This window comes from Xyrauchen texanus, chromosome 24 (assembly GCF_025860055.1).
Source record: "Xyrauchen texanus isolate HMW12.3.18 chromosome 24, RBS_HiC_50CHRs, whole genome shotgun sequence".
In the NCBI taxonomy this organism is placed as follows: Eukaryota; Metazoa; Chordata; class Actinopteri; order Cypriniformes; family Catostomidae; genus Xyrauchen; species Xyrauchen texanus.
In genome coordinates, this window is record NC_068299.1 from 546952 (window position 1) to 561951 (window position 15000).

General features: G+C 46.2%; 1 protein-coding gene across 1 annotated transcript in view; it reads right to left on the minus strand.

Moving 5' to 3' along the window:
* Positions 1–3072: 3072 nt before the first annotated feature.
* The window catches only part of LOC127617589 (serine/threonine-protein kinase 32C), a 108708-nt gene continuing 96780 nt past the window's right edge, over positions 3073–15000 (minus strand). The window contains exons 9-12 of the mRNA XM_052089575.1: positions 12115–12240; positions 11737–11865; positions 7613–7680; positions 3073–3253 (exon numbers count right to left, since the gene is read on the minus strand). Coding sequence (XP_051945535.1) covers positions 3073–3253; positions 7613–7680; positions 11737–11865; positions 12115–12240 — 504 coding nt within the window. The remainder of the gene's footprint in view (positions 3254–7612; positions 7681–11736; positions 11866–12114; positions 12241–15000) is intronic.

The following is a 15000-nucleotide window of genomic DNA, read 5'->3' on the forward strand; positions in this document are numbered from 1 at the left end:
ATGAAAAATAAAATACAAACTAGCCTGATTTGTTATTATAACACACAATGAAAAAAAAAAAAAAATCCTAAAAATGTAAAATATAATATATTTTTTCCCCGTAATAACTTGAGCTGAATGCAGTCGATGGGATGAGATTATTTAACGGTCTTCCCTTCATGACCCAAATGATGTCACCGCTTTTCACAATTTTAAGGAATGTTGCATTTTTGTAACGCAGGAGAAATATTCTAAACATCGCAAAGACGGGTTTTTGTTCATTAAATGTAGTTATTATTATTTTTACCATGTGAATGAATCGAATATTCAATGATTGTCAAAATGATGACTGAGGGTGATGAACACTTTACAGTATTTGTTAACATTAGTATGTGCGTCGGTAACAAACTAACAATCATTTTTTTAAAGCATTTCTTAATCTTGGTTGGGGTTATTTTGAAGAAAATAAATGCAGTTGTTCATGATAGTTCCTAATGCATTAGCTCGAACAATTATACAAACGTGAACATTTACATTAACAAATAAGTGCTGTAAAATTATTAATTGTTTGTTCATGTTAAAGGAATATTCCGGGTTCAACACAAGTTCAGATCAATCAACAGTGTTTGTGTCAGAATGTTTTTTACCACAAAAATGTATTTAGGCTCGTTCCTCCTTTTCTTTAAATGTGAGTTCCAGTGAGACACTTCCAATGCAAGTCAATGGGGTTTAATCATTAAAATACTGTTTCACAAGTATAAACACAAGACATAAACAATATGTGTGTTAACATGATTTTACTGTCATTAAATCACTCACTGACCACATCTGTGGAGAGATATAGTGCATATATCCAATTTTACAACTTTGTTGCCATGACGATGTAACGCCATAAACCCTAAAAATCTGAAACGACTGTAAAAATGACGATTTAAACAACTTTACATCCACTTGTTTTAACAGAAGAATTAATGTAAGAGCTTTTATTAAATTATAAGCGTCACATTTCTGCCTTTTAAACCCTTAAAAAATGGCCCCCATTGACTTGCATTGTAACTGTCTCACTGGAACACACTTTTAAAGAAAAGGAGGGACGAGTCGAAATTATTTTTGCCACACAATTGCAAGGTATCTCAAATGAAATTATTTTCAGTGTTGCTAAAATATATAAACAAGGACAGATGCATGATGGGGGGGGGGAATCACCCCTTTCACAGCATTGGGGGGGGGATGTACGTGCCCCCCATCTCTCTCAGTTCTACCCCAGTGCCGTAGGTTTTGTCAGCTCAAACCAGTCTGGCCATTCTCCGTTGACCTCTCAGTGTGGGTACTGGAGCCGTTGCTATGGTTACGGACGATGGCCGCGTGGTGCTGTAATGGCAAGGTGTCGCGACTGAACGTGAACTTTCAATAAATGTGAAATTGAAGCTTAAACACACGCCGATTTTATGCGATTTAAACTTTGAAAAGTACGTTATAATCGTAAATCTCAAACTACTCGCCATCTTTGTATTACTTTAGTATAAATACGTGTTCATTTGGATTCATATGTTGTTGTTTTGTTTTGGACTTTGTGAATGAAAACGCACACATTCGTCCGTTTTCTCATCAGAAATTGGTCACAAAAGCAAAGTCTCGAGGTCACGCCTACCGATGGCGAGGACCAATAGCAGTAAGAGGGTGTTTTGCCGTAAAATCGAACTTTTCTTGAAAGTTCGCCCCAGCGAGCGGTTGCGAAACGAACGCAAAAACACGCAGATTTTGTTCTAAATGACATCACACCCATTCGCTCTTCGATTTCGAAATATATATCGAGGCCCTTATAGAGACTCTGGGGGCCCCAGGCAGAAAGGGCCTCTCGTTTCCTTCTAATATGCCCGGACGGGTAAATCCGCTTCATGGTCCGTCATTTAATTGCCCCTCTGAAACTACGAAACCTTTGACAGCTAGCTCGTAGCATGGGGGCCCCTTTAGGGGGGTTCTGGACGTGTCATTGCAGAGTCTTGTACCATCAAATAATTTAAGGGGGTTCCATGTAATCAGCCGTCCTTGAGGGGGCCCCCTTCCAACTTGGGGCCCCAGGCAATTGGTTTGCCTACCCTATTGCAACATCTCTCTTCGTACCGAAAAAACACACTTGGTGTGAACATGCCGTAACCTCCATTTTTGAAAACTTGTATAGAACCCGGAATATTCCTCTTAAGTCTTGCTAATGATTACAACCTTATTGTAAAGTGATGCATCTATCACCTTTCATGCCTATATACTTAAGATATTAGATTAGCTACTAGAACATGGGAGTTGTCCCTCTAATGACACCCAAGTGTGCCCTATTTATGGGACGTGCCATATAATAGTTATTTTCCAAATCAGCATCCAGTGCATACTACTAAACTAAATCACACATCCAAACCTCATCGTTCGCTTACAGTCTTGCCTCTAAAATCTCTATTTTACATCATGCTGAAGAGTTATGTTGCATAGTACTTACTCTAGTGACCCGTTTCATGTGACGTCACTGCCGACATGTTTGTGACCGATATTCCTTAAATGCGCTGTGAGATGCAACAAAAATCTTCTTCATGATTTAAAAGAAGATCTTACGTTCATACAGACGTGTTTAAATACTGTGATTTAAATCAGACCAGAAAACAACACAACAGCATTTGTAACGTCTGCATGAGAGACAGTGTGTGCGCGTGTACTCGCCGGTCACACGTCAGACTCGCCGGCGTGCGGAGATGAATCCTGGGATGTCGGCGAATGTTCAATTTGGCAATATTGGTGCTGTCTTCAGACCTGCGTGAGTGTTTCCTGGGACTTGGCATGGACCGATGGGTTCTTGATATCGGGTGTTTTTCCGTTCACCGCCATCGTTTCCTCCCACTGATGGTCACAAATATGGCGGCTGCGGGGACGTCACCGAAACAGGTCAGTTGGAACACACGAAGGACGCTGAGAATTGTGTCGTGTTCACCGGTGGCGCGAAGAGGCGGGTCTGTCATGTGAACACGTTTCTCAGCGTTGTGTGGAACATGAGGGAGTTTAAAGGCATGGTGAGCGCACCGTCACCAATGAGGTCAACAGGGGGCGCTAGCAGCTTCCAGGAGATGAGCACACTGAACCGCACATGCTCAGTTTGGAGGTCTCAGGTTCCAGCTCGGCCTCTTCATCTTCTGTTCCTCCTTCAGCTTCATCGCCCTCCCCGTCTGGATCTCCTTCTGCTACTTCGCCGTCCACTCCTATCCCGCCCTCCTCCTGACGACGCTTCAATCTCAACACACAGAAGAACAACAGCAGCGTTCATACTACAACAACAGCAGCATGTTGTGAATTCATTCATTAAGGATTTGAACTTTGTGTGTTTGTGCAGATTTCTGCAGTCCAAATAATTCAAAGCAAGCAAGAGTGATGCATGTTAGCCTGTGCAAAACTTACCACCACAATGCTGTTCAGAGTGGTTGCTAGGTTGTTGGGGATGGTTGCTATTTTGTTGCGTATTAGGGTAGTTTCTTGGTGGTAGTTACTAGGTGGATGGGGGTAGTTGCTAGGGTGTTGGGTGAGGAGTGGTGGTGGCGTAGTGGGCTAAAGCACATAACTGGTAATCAGAAGGTTTCTGGTTCGATCCCCACAGCCACAACCATTGTGTCCTTGAGTTAGACACTTAACTCCAGGTTGTTCCGGGGGGATTGTCCCTGTAATAAGTGCTCTGTATAATACAGTGGTACTCAGAAGGTTGCTGGTTTGATCCCCACAGTCACCACCATTGTGTCCTTGAGTAAGACACTTAACTCCAGGTTGCTCCGGGGGGATTGTCCCTGTAATAAGTGCACTGTAAGTCACTTTGGATAAAAGCGTCTGCCAAATGCATAAATGTAATGTGAGGTTACATTGGTATTGGGTGCTTGCTTGGTGGTTGGGATTGGTTACTAAGGTGTTGGGCGTGGTTGCTAGGGTATTTGCAAGGGTATTCTGGGTGGATGCTTGGTGGTTGGGATTGGTTGCTAGGTTGTTGGGAGTGGTTGCTATGGTGTTGGGTGGTGGTCACTAAAGTGTTGGGAAGGTTACTAAGGTATTGGTTGGTTGCTAGGAAGTTCTGGGTGGTTGCTTGGGTGTTATGGGTGGCTGCTAGGTTGTTAATAGGGTACTGGGGTGGTTCCTAGGTGATTGGGGAGGCTACTAGGGTATTGGGGTCATTGCTAGGTGGTTAAAAGTGATTGCTTGGATGCTGGGAGTGGTTGCTTGGTGGTTGCTTGGGTGTTCTAGGTGGTTGCTAGGTAGTTGGGAGTGGTTGCTATGGTGTTGGGTGGTGGTCGCTAAAGTGTTGGGAAGGTTACTAAGGTATTGGTTGCTAGGGAGTTCTGGGTGGTTGCTAGGTGGTTAATAGGATACTGGGGTGGTTCCTAGTTGAATGGGGAGGTTACTAGGTGGTTACTAGGGTATTGGGGTGGTTGCTAGGTGGTTAAAGGTGATTGCTAAGTAGTTGGGAGTGGTTGCTATGGTGTTGGGTGGTGGTCGCTAAAGTGTTGGGAAGGTTACTAAGGTATTGGTTGGTTGCTAGGGAGTTCTGGGTGGTTGCTGGGCGGTTAATAGGATACTGGGGTGGTTCCTAGGTGATTGGGGAGGTTGCTAGGTGGTTAAAAGTGATTGCTTGGATGCTGGGAGTGGTTGCTTGGTGGTTGGGGTGGTTGCTAGGGTTTTCTGGATCATTGCTTGGGTGTTCTAGGTGGTTGCGAGTGTTTTTTAGTGTGGTTGCTAGGGTGCTGGCGTAGTTCTAGGGTATTGTGGTGGTTGAGAGTGATAGCTGGGTGGTTGTTGTTCGGGTGTTCGAGGTGGTTGCTAGGTGGTTGCAAGGGTGTTCGCTTGGTGGTTGGAGCAGTTACTAGGTGATTGTTTACTGGCTGAAGTGAAAAGAGTTTTGCATCCTCAAGTCTCTGTGATATTCTCTTCTCTCAATATGACTGGAGATCAGTGCAAGTCTATGGGGTTTTTTCAGGTGAAAACTCAGGTGAAAACTGTAAGTGTGATCTGATAGTATAGTAACAGCACACCTCTCCTCAACAACACACATGATTTGAGGGATCATTTATATCTGGAGCACAAACACACTGAATGTTTACTCCTGTTATAGGTTGGATCAGATCACTATGAGCAATAATGATAGAGATGCTGGACTTAAACACGACTAACAATCATAAGAGTTCAAGCAGTGTGCTGCACAGGCAGATACAGCAGCAAATTATGTGATGTACAAACGTTCATGAATAATGTGTCAGTTTTACATATAGCATCAGAAACATAAATTACAGCAGAAAGAGAGGGAGGCAGACGCTGGTAAATAATAAATGAGGTAATAATTTAGAGCACAACTGCAGTGATATTTTTCCTCTCTGGAGAGAGAATATAACTGCTGCGTTTTCTGTACATTTAAAGAGACACACACTCACATAAGCTCCGGAACCCTAGTGAGCCGCTATCTACTGTCTACACAGGCAGCTGTCTTCTAAGGCAGCATCCTAACCATCATGAAACTGATTCATGAAACGCTCTAGTAAGAGCTAAAGAGAGGTTTACTCTTCTAGCGCCAAGCTCATGGCTTACATTTATAGTTCTGCGTTGGTCAGTCACATTGTAAGAAAATGCCATTTCTGTAATACTGTAATCAAACTTTTCATTAATAAACGAAAGCAATGCAATCTGTGGTTTCAAAAGTATTTATTAAATTATTGTAGCATTCACAAAACGAGTTCATCAAAGCATGTGAACATGTTGAGATTTAGGCCTAGTCCGCACTAATACGTTCTCGTTTGAAAGCGCATCTGTGGAGCGGAGGGGGGGGCGGGGCCTGATGGGGCGCGCAAGGGATAAAGGCGGCCGGTGACAACAGTTCTAGAGAGAGATAATTACGGGCATGTCCGTCATGTGTGTTTATGTTTGTGTGTTTTGGTTTTTAACCCCCTTACATTGGTGCCGAAACCCGGGAAGGTTTCAACACTACCGTCCACCCAGGGGAGCGCCGCTACCATCTGCCGGGTGACGGAGTAGCCCGACCGCCTCGACGCTGGGAATGGCCGCCGCCCACGGGCGTAATGGGGACTGGATTCCCCGGAGCGATGGAGCCGCTGCCAGGGGCGGAGGAATGTCCCCAGGCGCCGTCAGAAAAGCGGAGGGGCGTTCTGTCCGCTGGGGGTCGTAGGTTTGACTCCGGTTCGCCCAGAGAGGAGTGGCTGTCGTCCTCCGGAGAGTGTGGCGTAGTTTTCGAGGACCACGCGACGGTACATCAGAGATCCGGTGAGTGAGCTTATCTCTCTCCTCTCTCTCTCGCAACGTGTTGGCCTTTTCCCTCACCTATTTTTTGTTGTTGTTGTTTTCCCCTCCTGTCTCCTCCCAGGTTGAGTAAGGCGGGGATGACCTGATGGGGCGCAAAGCACGCCCCTCCCCAGGGAAAGACGGGGGGGGGATGTAGGTCATGCCGGTGGCACCCCGGCCTAAGGTAACGCTGGGAGGAGTGTGGAGCGGAGGGGGCCGGGCTAGGGATAAAGGCGGCTGGTGACGACAGTTCGAGAGAGAGAGAATTAAGGGCATGTCCATCATGTGTGTGTTTATGTTTGTGCTTTTGGTTTTGAGTTTAATTAAATTATTATTTATATTGACAAGCCGGTTCTCGCCTCCTCCTTGCCCATCTGAACCCCCTTACAGCATCTTTTTCTCTCCGTCCACACCGAGACGCCGTTTTTATCCGGGAAAACTGAGCTTTTAGTAAACGCACTCCAAAGTGGATACATTTGAAAGCGCCGTTTTGGCGTCGTAGTGTGGACTGTGAAAACGGATGCTTTGGAAAACGATGACGCATTTTTAGTCATGTGATCTATCCAACCAAAACAATCAAGATGGCGGCCCGTGTTATAGTGGCGCTGCTGTGTCTGATACTCACTTTGATAGCGTTGTTAAAAAATAAATGTCACTTTGTACAACATTGTGTTCCTTCAAAGGCGACGGGAAGTTTACTCCGGCGACGGAACACGAGGACAATCGCATTTCAGACTGAACATGCAGCAGGATTTCCCGTGAGCGCAGTGACGCGATTTAAGCGTTTTCATACGTTTCGGTGTGGACGAGCAACTTTTGGAAAACGCTTGAAAACGTTAGCGTGGACGGAGAGCGTTTTGAAACGAAAACGCCATTTTCAAATGTATCCGGAGTAATGTAGCCGTAACCTCAGTTGCCTCCGCGTCTGAGACCGTCAATCCGCACATCTGATCACGTGACCTGTTGTGCACGTTACCATCGAGACGTAGCCTCAGTTATTTATTATAAATCAGGCATGTACCGTATGCTTGCTTTGAAGTCGCTTAATAATAATAAATAAATAAATATGACTTTTGATACTTTTGAATCAAATTCATTAATAGTTACTCGCTTGTCCAACACAAAATGCCGTTTAAAGCGTAAAAATTAAGTGTCATCTTGGCGGACCAATCACAGCTGTTTTGGTCTGCGTCGCCATGACGCGTTGTTCCATCTTTGAAGAGGTGCGTGTCAGGCTATAGCATTGGTTCGATAACTAATAATGCTATCTAGTTAGGCAGCACACTACAGTTTGGAAGAGCTACAGTGTTTGATGCGGTCTCACTTCTCACGGTTGAAGATCATGAATTCCTGCTGGACGACATCAAGGCACTCCTGAAGATACTCGTTCTCCTGCAGTTAAAGAGACACAAAGACACAATAAGAAACGAGTGAATCAATCGACTAACTAGCAGCCAGACAGCGTCAAACTCCCACACCTTTAGTTCCCAGAGCGAACACTTTTGTTGTTCTGCTGAGCTTCATATCTGATGCTTGGAACCAAAAATAGCCTGGAGAAGCTCCAGGACTGACAACAGCACTGAGAGCTTCCTAATTTAATCATCCAGGTAATAATCCATCCGCTCCTGCATCTACAGAGCGGCTTGCTTCTCTCTGCCAGAACTCGCTGAAATACAGCTGACATCATCTCAATGAACTGTGATCTGATTAGAGGTGCAGTAATGATGGATTTGGGTTTCTGGAATCACTAGGAATATAGCAGGATAATACCGTCTGATGAGAGGGATTTGCGACATGATAACCCTTCAGTCGTAGAATGTGGACGTCAGTCATTCTTACAGATAATACGACTTTTTTCATTGCATTTCTACTGAGTTCTACAGAATTGAATGTTAATTGTGTAAGTAGTGAGTTGAGAGCATACTCTCTGTAAAAAAAGATGGCCGACGCCCCTTCGCTCTTTTCCATTGGTGAGAACTGAAGCCGCCAGTGTCCCGATATGGCGCTGACAACTTGGGACTCGAGTCTGCGCAGTTGCGATTTCGGGACCAGACCTGCGCAGTAGTGAGCAGGAAGTAAAGCCGCGAAATCAAGGCCCCGCCCTCACTCTCGCTGAATCAATCGCAAGCACACGCCCCTGCACTTTTGACTTTTCACTTATGACGGTGTGAAATAATTAATTATAGAAATTTAGATATTACATTTAAAGCTCCAATCTCCTCAGTCCTCCGAAGATCCCGAAAAAAGTCAGTTGGTGCTTCAGTGACTACTTCACTCAGAGAACCTGTCAATCACAGCTGTCAATCATGATGTCACAGCAGCGTTTTTATAGCATCAAATAACTAAAAACAAACTTATTTTGAAAACAAACACTTGAAATGACATCAACGTGATAGAAACGACAGTAAATGACAGAAACTATCTTTGGAAAAAAGATATGTGAAGTGTAATTTAATTGTTTAGTTGGTCTCACGTCCCGTTGAATAACATGGGGAGGCGGGGCTTATGACCTATACTAGGACCAGCCACTGGGGGGCGATCGAGACGTTTTGGCTTCATTTTTGAGGGCTCGTGCGGCACACTTAGTTGAGAGTATAACACTCTTTGAGGCTGTCGTTTGTGATTTCTGTGCATCTGCTAACGAATCATTTAGACCAATTTGGGAATCGTTTTGACCAATTAATTGAAAAGAACTGATTTAAAAGAGCAAATAAGACATCACTGTGGCTTGTGAGCTAATTCTACTCCATGCATAAGAAATATTTTCGGGTAGAGCAACATTATTCATTATAGGGATTTCCATGAGTTTTATAGAGCATTATAGGCAGAGGAATTACCATAAATGGCAAAGAAGGACTTCTTTGAGGGCCCGGAGCAACATGATGGACAAAGCAAATAACCAGACCTCCGCAGAAAGACCCGGGTTCTACACAACTGGGGATTCTTGACAGCGCCACCTGCAGGTCTGAGATAGTGTTTGCCAATCTGTGTCTGCATAACTTCAAACTTCAAACAATAGCAGTTTCCTCTCTCCTCAGGTTAGATCGTTGGCATTCTTGGTCGCCGCCCCCGCGAACACCGGGCGATTGCATCACGAACCTTCTCATGCCATGCTGCACCACACAAACCACATCCCCGGCCAGCCACCGGTGATGAGTTTCGAGGATGCCCCGAGAGGCCCTCCTTCTCAGTCGCCAGCCCGCCTTGTGCCGGGCGCACGAAGCAAGGTAAGTGCTTGGAGGTTCTCCTCAGCGCTCCTGCCTCGGGTCGGAGCCCCGATCCCCGACGTGTCTCTCCCTGCCTCCCCCAGCTGCGAGGCCCCATCCACAGGAACTTTGGATGCGATCCTTCCCTTAGTGCCCCTTGCCCGGAGTTTGGATTCATGGTTTGATTATGCCTTGCAAAGGCCCTGGGGCCAATTATCTCCAAGGGCCCCCCTCCTCCCAAAAGTTGAGCGGGGGGGTTCATTGTTCATGCACCAAATTTGTTGAGCTGGAGGTGGGGCGTTGGGGTTTCCAAAAGGGGTTTCAAGCGGGGGGTTGGGGGTCATCAAACTAGATTGCGCAGCCTTAAAGCCCCGGGCACCTCCGGACCGTCAAGGGTCCCGGGGCACTGGCAGCATTTACGGATGCTTGGAATCCTCTAACATACACACGCTTTACTCACAAATCTGGTGGGTACATAGTGTTTATGAGAAGTTTTGGGGATAGCAACCAAATTGGATCTCCATAGCAACCAAATTGTCCCGGTTGCTAGGGAGGGTAGAGTCACATGGGTAACCTCCTCGTGGTGGTGATTAGTGGTTCTCTCAATGGGGCGTGTGGTGAGTTGTGTGTGGATCGTGGAGAGTAGCATGAGTCTCCACATGCTGTGAGTCTCCTTAGCAACCAAATTGGCCCGGTTGCTAGGGAGGGTAGGGTCACATGGGGTAACCTCCTCGTGGTGGTGATTAGTGGTTCTCTCAATGGGGTGTGTGGTGAGTTGTGTGTGGATCGTGGAGAGTAGCATGAGTCTCCACATGCTGTGAGTCTCCGCGGTGTCATGCATTATTTATTAATTTGCCAAGATGCTACAGAGAAAGTCCCGACATTTAAAAAAATCGAATACTCTAATAAAGCAGTAAACCATGAGTTGTGGGGGTCTGGGTATCTCAGCGAGTATTGACACTGACTATCACTCCTGGAGTTGTGCGTTTGAATCCAGGGCGTGCTGAGTGACTCCAGTCAGGTCTCCTTAGCAACCAAATTGGCCCGGTTGCTAGGGAGGGTAGAGTCACATGGGGTAACCTCCTCGTGGTCACTATAATGTGGTTCTCGCTCTCGGTGGGGCGTGTGGTGAGTGACTCCAGCCAGGTCTCCTTAGCAACCAAATTGGCCTGGTTGCTAGGGAGGGTAGAGTCACATGGGGTAACCTCCTCGTGGTCACTATAATGTGGTTCTCGCTCTCGGTGGGGCGTGTGGTGTGTTGTGCGTGGATGCTGCGGAGAATAGCGTGAAGCCTCCACACGCGCTACGTCTCCACGGTAACTCGCTCAACAAGTCACGTGATAAGATGCGCGGATTGACGGCCTCAGACGCGGAGGCAACTGAGATTCGTCCTCCGCCACCCGGATTGAGGCGAGTCACTACGCCACCACGAGGACTTGGAGCGCATTGGGAATTGGGTGTTCCAAAAAACAGTTCCAAATGTGTATCGAGGCGCTTGCTTTTTGTTCCATTCCATTATGCTCATCTCGATTTTTGGAAAACTAGATGAGCCACCTCGTGGCATAGTGGGCTAAAGCACATAACTGGTAATCAGAAGGTTGCTGGTTCGATCCCCACCATTGTGTCCTTGAGTAAGACACTTAACTCCAGGTTGCTCCGGGGGGGATTGTCCCTGTAATAAGTGCTCTGTATAATACATTGGTACTCAGAAGGTTGCTGGTTTGATCCCCACAGTCACCACCATTGTGTCCTTGAGTAAGGCACTTAACTCCAGGTTGCTCCGGGGGGATTGTCCCTGTAATAAGTGCTCTGTATAATACATTGGTACTCAGAAGGTTGCTGGTTCGATCCCCACAGTCACCACCATTGTGTCCTTGAGTAAGACACTTAACTCCAGGTTGCTCCGGGGGGATTGTCCCTGTAATAAGTGCACTGTAAGTCGCTTTGGATAAAAGCATCTGACAAATGTATTAATGTAAACGTAAAGCAAGAACGCATCCTGTGTGAATTATTTCCTGGCGGCTGTTCCAATTCTGAGGAAATCGCGTTTGAGCAGGTGTTTGATGGATAAACTGAGAATAACAGTGTTGCCCTTTCGCTCTTTCAACGGCACGACACCTGACCAGCGTGAGATTCAAGCTCCAGAGCAGAACGACATTATCTGAGAGATTATTCTTAAATATCACATACAACTAGAAACTCATTTTGAGGAGGTATGAGGGTGTGTGTAGGTGTCACTCACAGACTGTGAATCTTTGCTGTTGTCTCTCGAGCGGTTTTTGGCGAGTCGTTTTTTCTTTTTATGAAGTGGACGAGACTCCAGAATCATCTCTTCCAGTTCGAAGGTCGGGTCACAATGGAGACGACCTTTCTGCGCACACACACACACAGCAAGAACACGACATGTGAAACAGCGAACACTACCGTGATAGCACAGGTACATCACCAGGACGATTGATATGTGTTTACATCTGGGAGACGCCATTTTTAGGTTGTTTGCTCATATGTTAACCGTCTATAAGACGATTCCTCTCAAATCTCAAGAAGACATGACTTGGCGGGTGTACGTTTTGGATCGTGGCTGTGTGTGTTTGATGTCACTCATTTGAGTTGATCTCACATTGGGAACAAAGCCGGGTTCCATCTTCTTCTCGAACACATCGTCCCAGCTGACATCGGAGAGGTAGGGCGCCGTCTGCATTTGAGCCAGACTACTGAAGCGATGCTCTGGGTTTACAGTTAATAACTACAGAGTAAAACACAACAAGAGAGAATAAGAACATGAACTCACAAGAGATGGTCAGAACAAACAATCTTTCACACCTGCTGACCATGACAGGACTGTGTTGGTAAACGTATTAAACCCACTTCAGTAATGACGAGTGATGATGAGAGAAACAGGATGTAAGGCTCGACTCGTAGATGTGCATTTTATGTGCACAATCATTTCAAAATAACAATCGTTAATGTGTGATAAAACACTTGAATAATCAGCTGAAAGTGTTTTAGATACCAATCGAAATACAAAATATTAACGTGAGGATGGTAAACGTCGATTTACAAGTTAAAATGTTTTGCTTTGTCATGCAAAAAAAAAACAACACAAGCTTTTTATATTTTTAATCCCTTTTTCTCCCAATTGCAAGTACTTAGCAGGTCCTCGTGGTGGCGTGGTTACTCGCCTCAATCCGGGTGGCGGAGAACGAATCTCAGTTGCCTCCGCTTCTGAGACCGTCAATCCGCGCATCTGATCACGTGACTTGTTGTGCATGACACCGCGGTGACTCACAGCATGTGGAGACTCATGCTACTCTCCACGATCCACACACAACTCACCACACGCCCCATTGAGAGAACCACTAATCACCACCACGAGGAGGTTACCCCATGTGACTCTACCCTCCCTAGCAACCGGGCCAATTTGGTTGCTAAGGAGTTTCACAGCATGTGGAGGCTCATGCTACTCTCCACGATCCACACACAACTCACCACACACCCCATTGAGAGTGAGAACCACTAATCACCACCACGAGGAGGTTACCCCATGTGACTCTACCCTCCCTAGCAACCTGGCCAATTTGGTTGCTAAGGAGACTCACAGCATGTGGAGGCTCATGCTACTCTCCACGATCCACACACAACTCACCACACACCCCATTGAGAGAACCACTAATCACCACCACGAGGAGGTTACCCCATGTGACTCTACCCTCCCTAGCAACCGGCCCAATTTGGTTGCTTAGGAGACTCACAGCATGTGGAGGCTCATGCTACTCTCCACGATCCACACACAACCCACCACACGCCCCATTGAGAGAACCACTAATCACCACCACGAGGAGGTTACCCCATGTGACTCTACCCTCCCTAGCAACCGGCCCAATTTGGTTGCTAAGGAGACTCTCAGCATGTGGAGGATCATGCTACTCTCCACGATCCACACACAACTCACCACACGCCCCATTGAGAGAACCACTAATCACCACCACGAGGAGGTTACCCCATGCGACTCTACCCTCCCTAGCAACCAGGCCAATTTGGTTGCTAAGGAGACCTGACTGGAGTCACTCAGCACGCCCTAAATTCAAACTCACGACTCCAGGTGTGGTAGTCAGCGTCAATACTCGCTGAGATACACAAGCTCACCATGAGTGGGCGGGGTCGAGTCGGAAGTTATCTGGTGCTTCTCATTTTTTTAAAGGTGTGTCCTCGTTTCCTCACTCCTCCATCTTTGAGCCCGTGACCCGGAAACTGTTCAAAGTTTGCCATCATGAAGGATATATACATTTTCTAAATTGACGCTTGAGCGAGGAAGCAACGGTGTTCTGAAATATTCGGTTGCACTGGGTGGAGCATATCATATTCGACAACACGCATATGCATTAGTTATACAAGAGAACGTTAGAAAAGGAAGCAAGGATGATGAGGATACGAGGAGGCACACTTTCATTAATGAGAAGCACCCATCATGTGTGCACACCAAGGTTGCCACACGTCCCCGTCCCGTCTGTATGGCCCCTGCCCGGCCACCCCTGTGGAAAACACCTTGCTCCGCCCCTGGTCATGTGTCAACAAAGAGATGAATGTGTTGAGTGTAAGTGGGTTTATTACATATGGGCTTTAATAGTGATTTGGACATTATTTCTTTCTCTGCTTGCCATCGTTTGATCTGTAAACGACCATTTCAGTTGCCAATAAACGCACAACTCGCCTTGACAGTCACACATAGGTGGCGCAGTTGAGTCGGCAGCTGAGATACAGACAATCAGGGACTATCAGTTTGAGTTCAGAGACGTTGGATTCTTCTGTCTGTCTGTGAAGTCATAACAAAAGTGATTCTGTTTTATAAAACACTGATAGCGGTCCAGCTCAACGTGTGACTGTGTCACACCCGGCGGTATTCTCTGTTGTCACGGAGACACTATCTTCAGATTGTTTTGGGTGCAGTGCTATAATTCCCAAATGCTTCAGACAGAAAGAACAGATCCACAGAGATTCTGATGAGACGACACGCCTGAACCAGAGTGTGAATGTGTGAATGCTTCATTTTTACAGTGTGAGTGTGTGTGTGTGTGTGTGTGTGTGTGTGAATGGGAGAGCATGTGTATGAGTGAGTGAGTGAGTGAGTGAGTGTGTGTGTATCTCTGTGTGTGTGTGTGTGTGTGTGTGAATGGGAGAGCATGTGTATGTGTGAGTGAGTGAGTGAGTGAGTGTATCTCTGTGTATGTGTATCTCTGTGTATGTGTATCTCTGTGTGTGTGAATGGGAGAGCATGTGTGTGAGTGAATCTCTGTGTGTGTGAATGTGTGAATGGGAGAGCATGTGTGTGAGTGAGTGAGTGAGTGTATGTGTATCTCTGTGTGTGTGTGTGTGTGTGTGTGTGTGAATGGGAGAGCATGTGTATGAGTGAGTGAGTGAGTGAGTGTATGTGTATCTCTGTGTATGTGTATCTGTGTGTGTGTATCTCTGTGTATGTGTATCTGTGTGTGTGTATCTCTGTGTATGT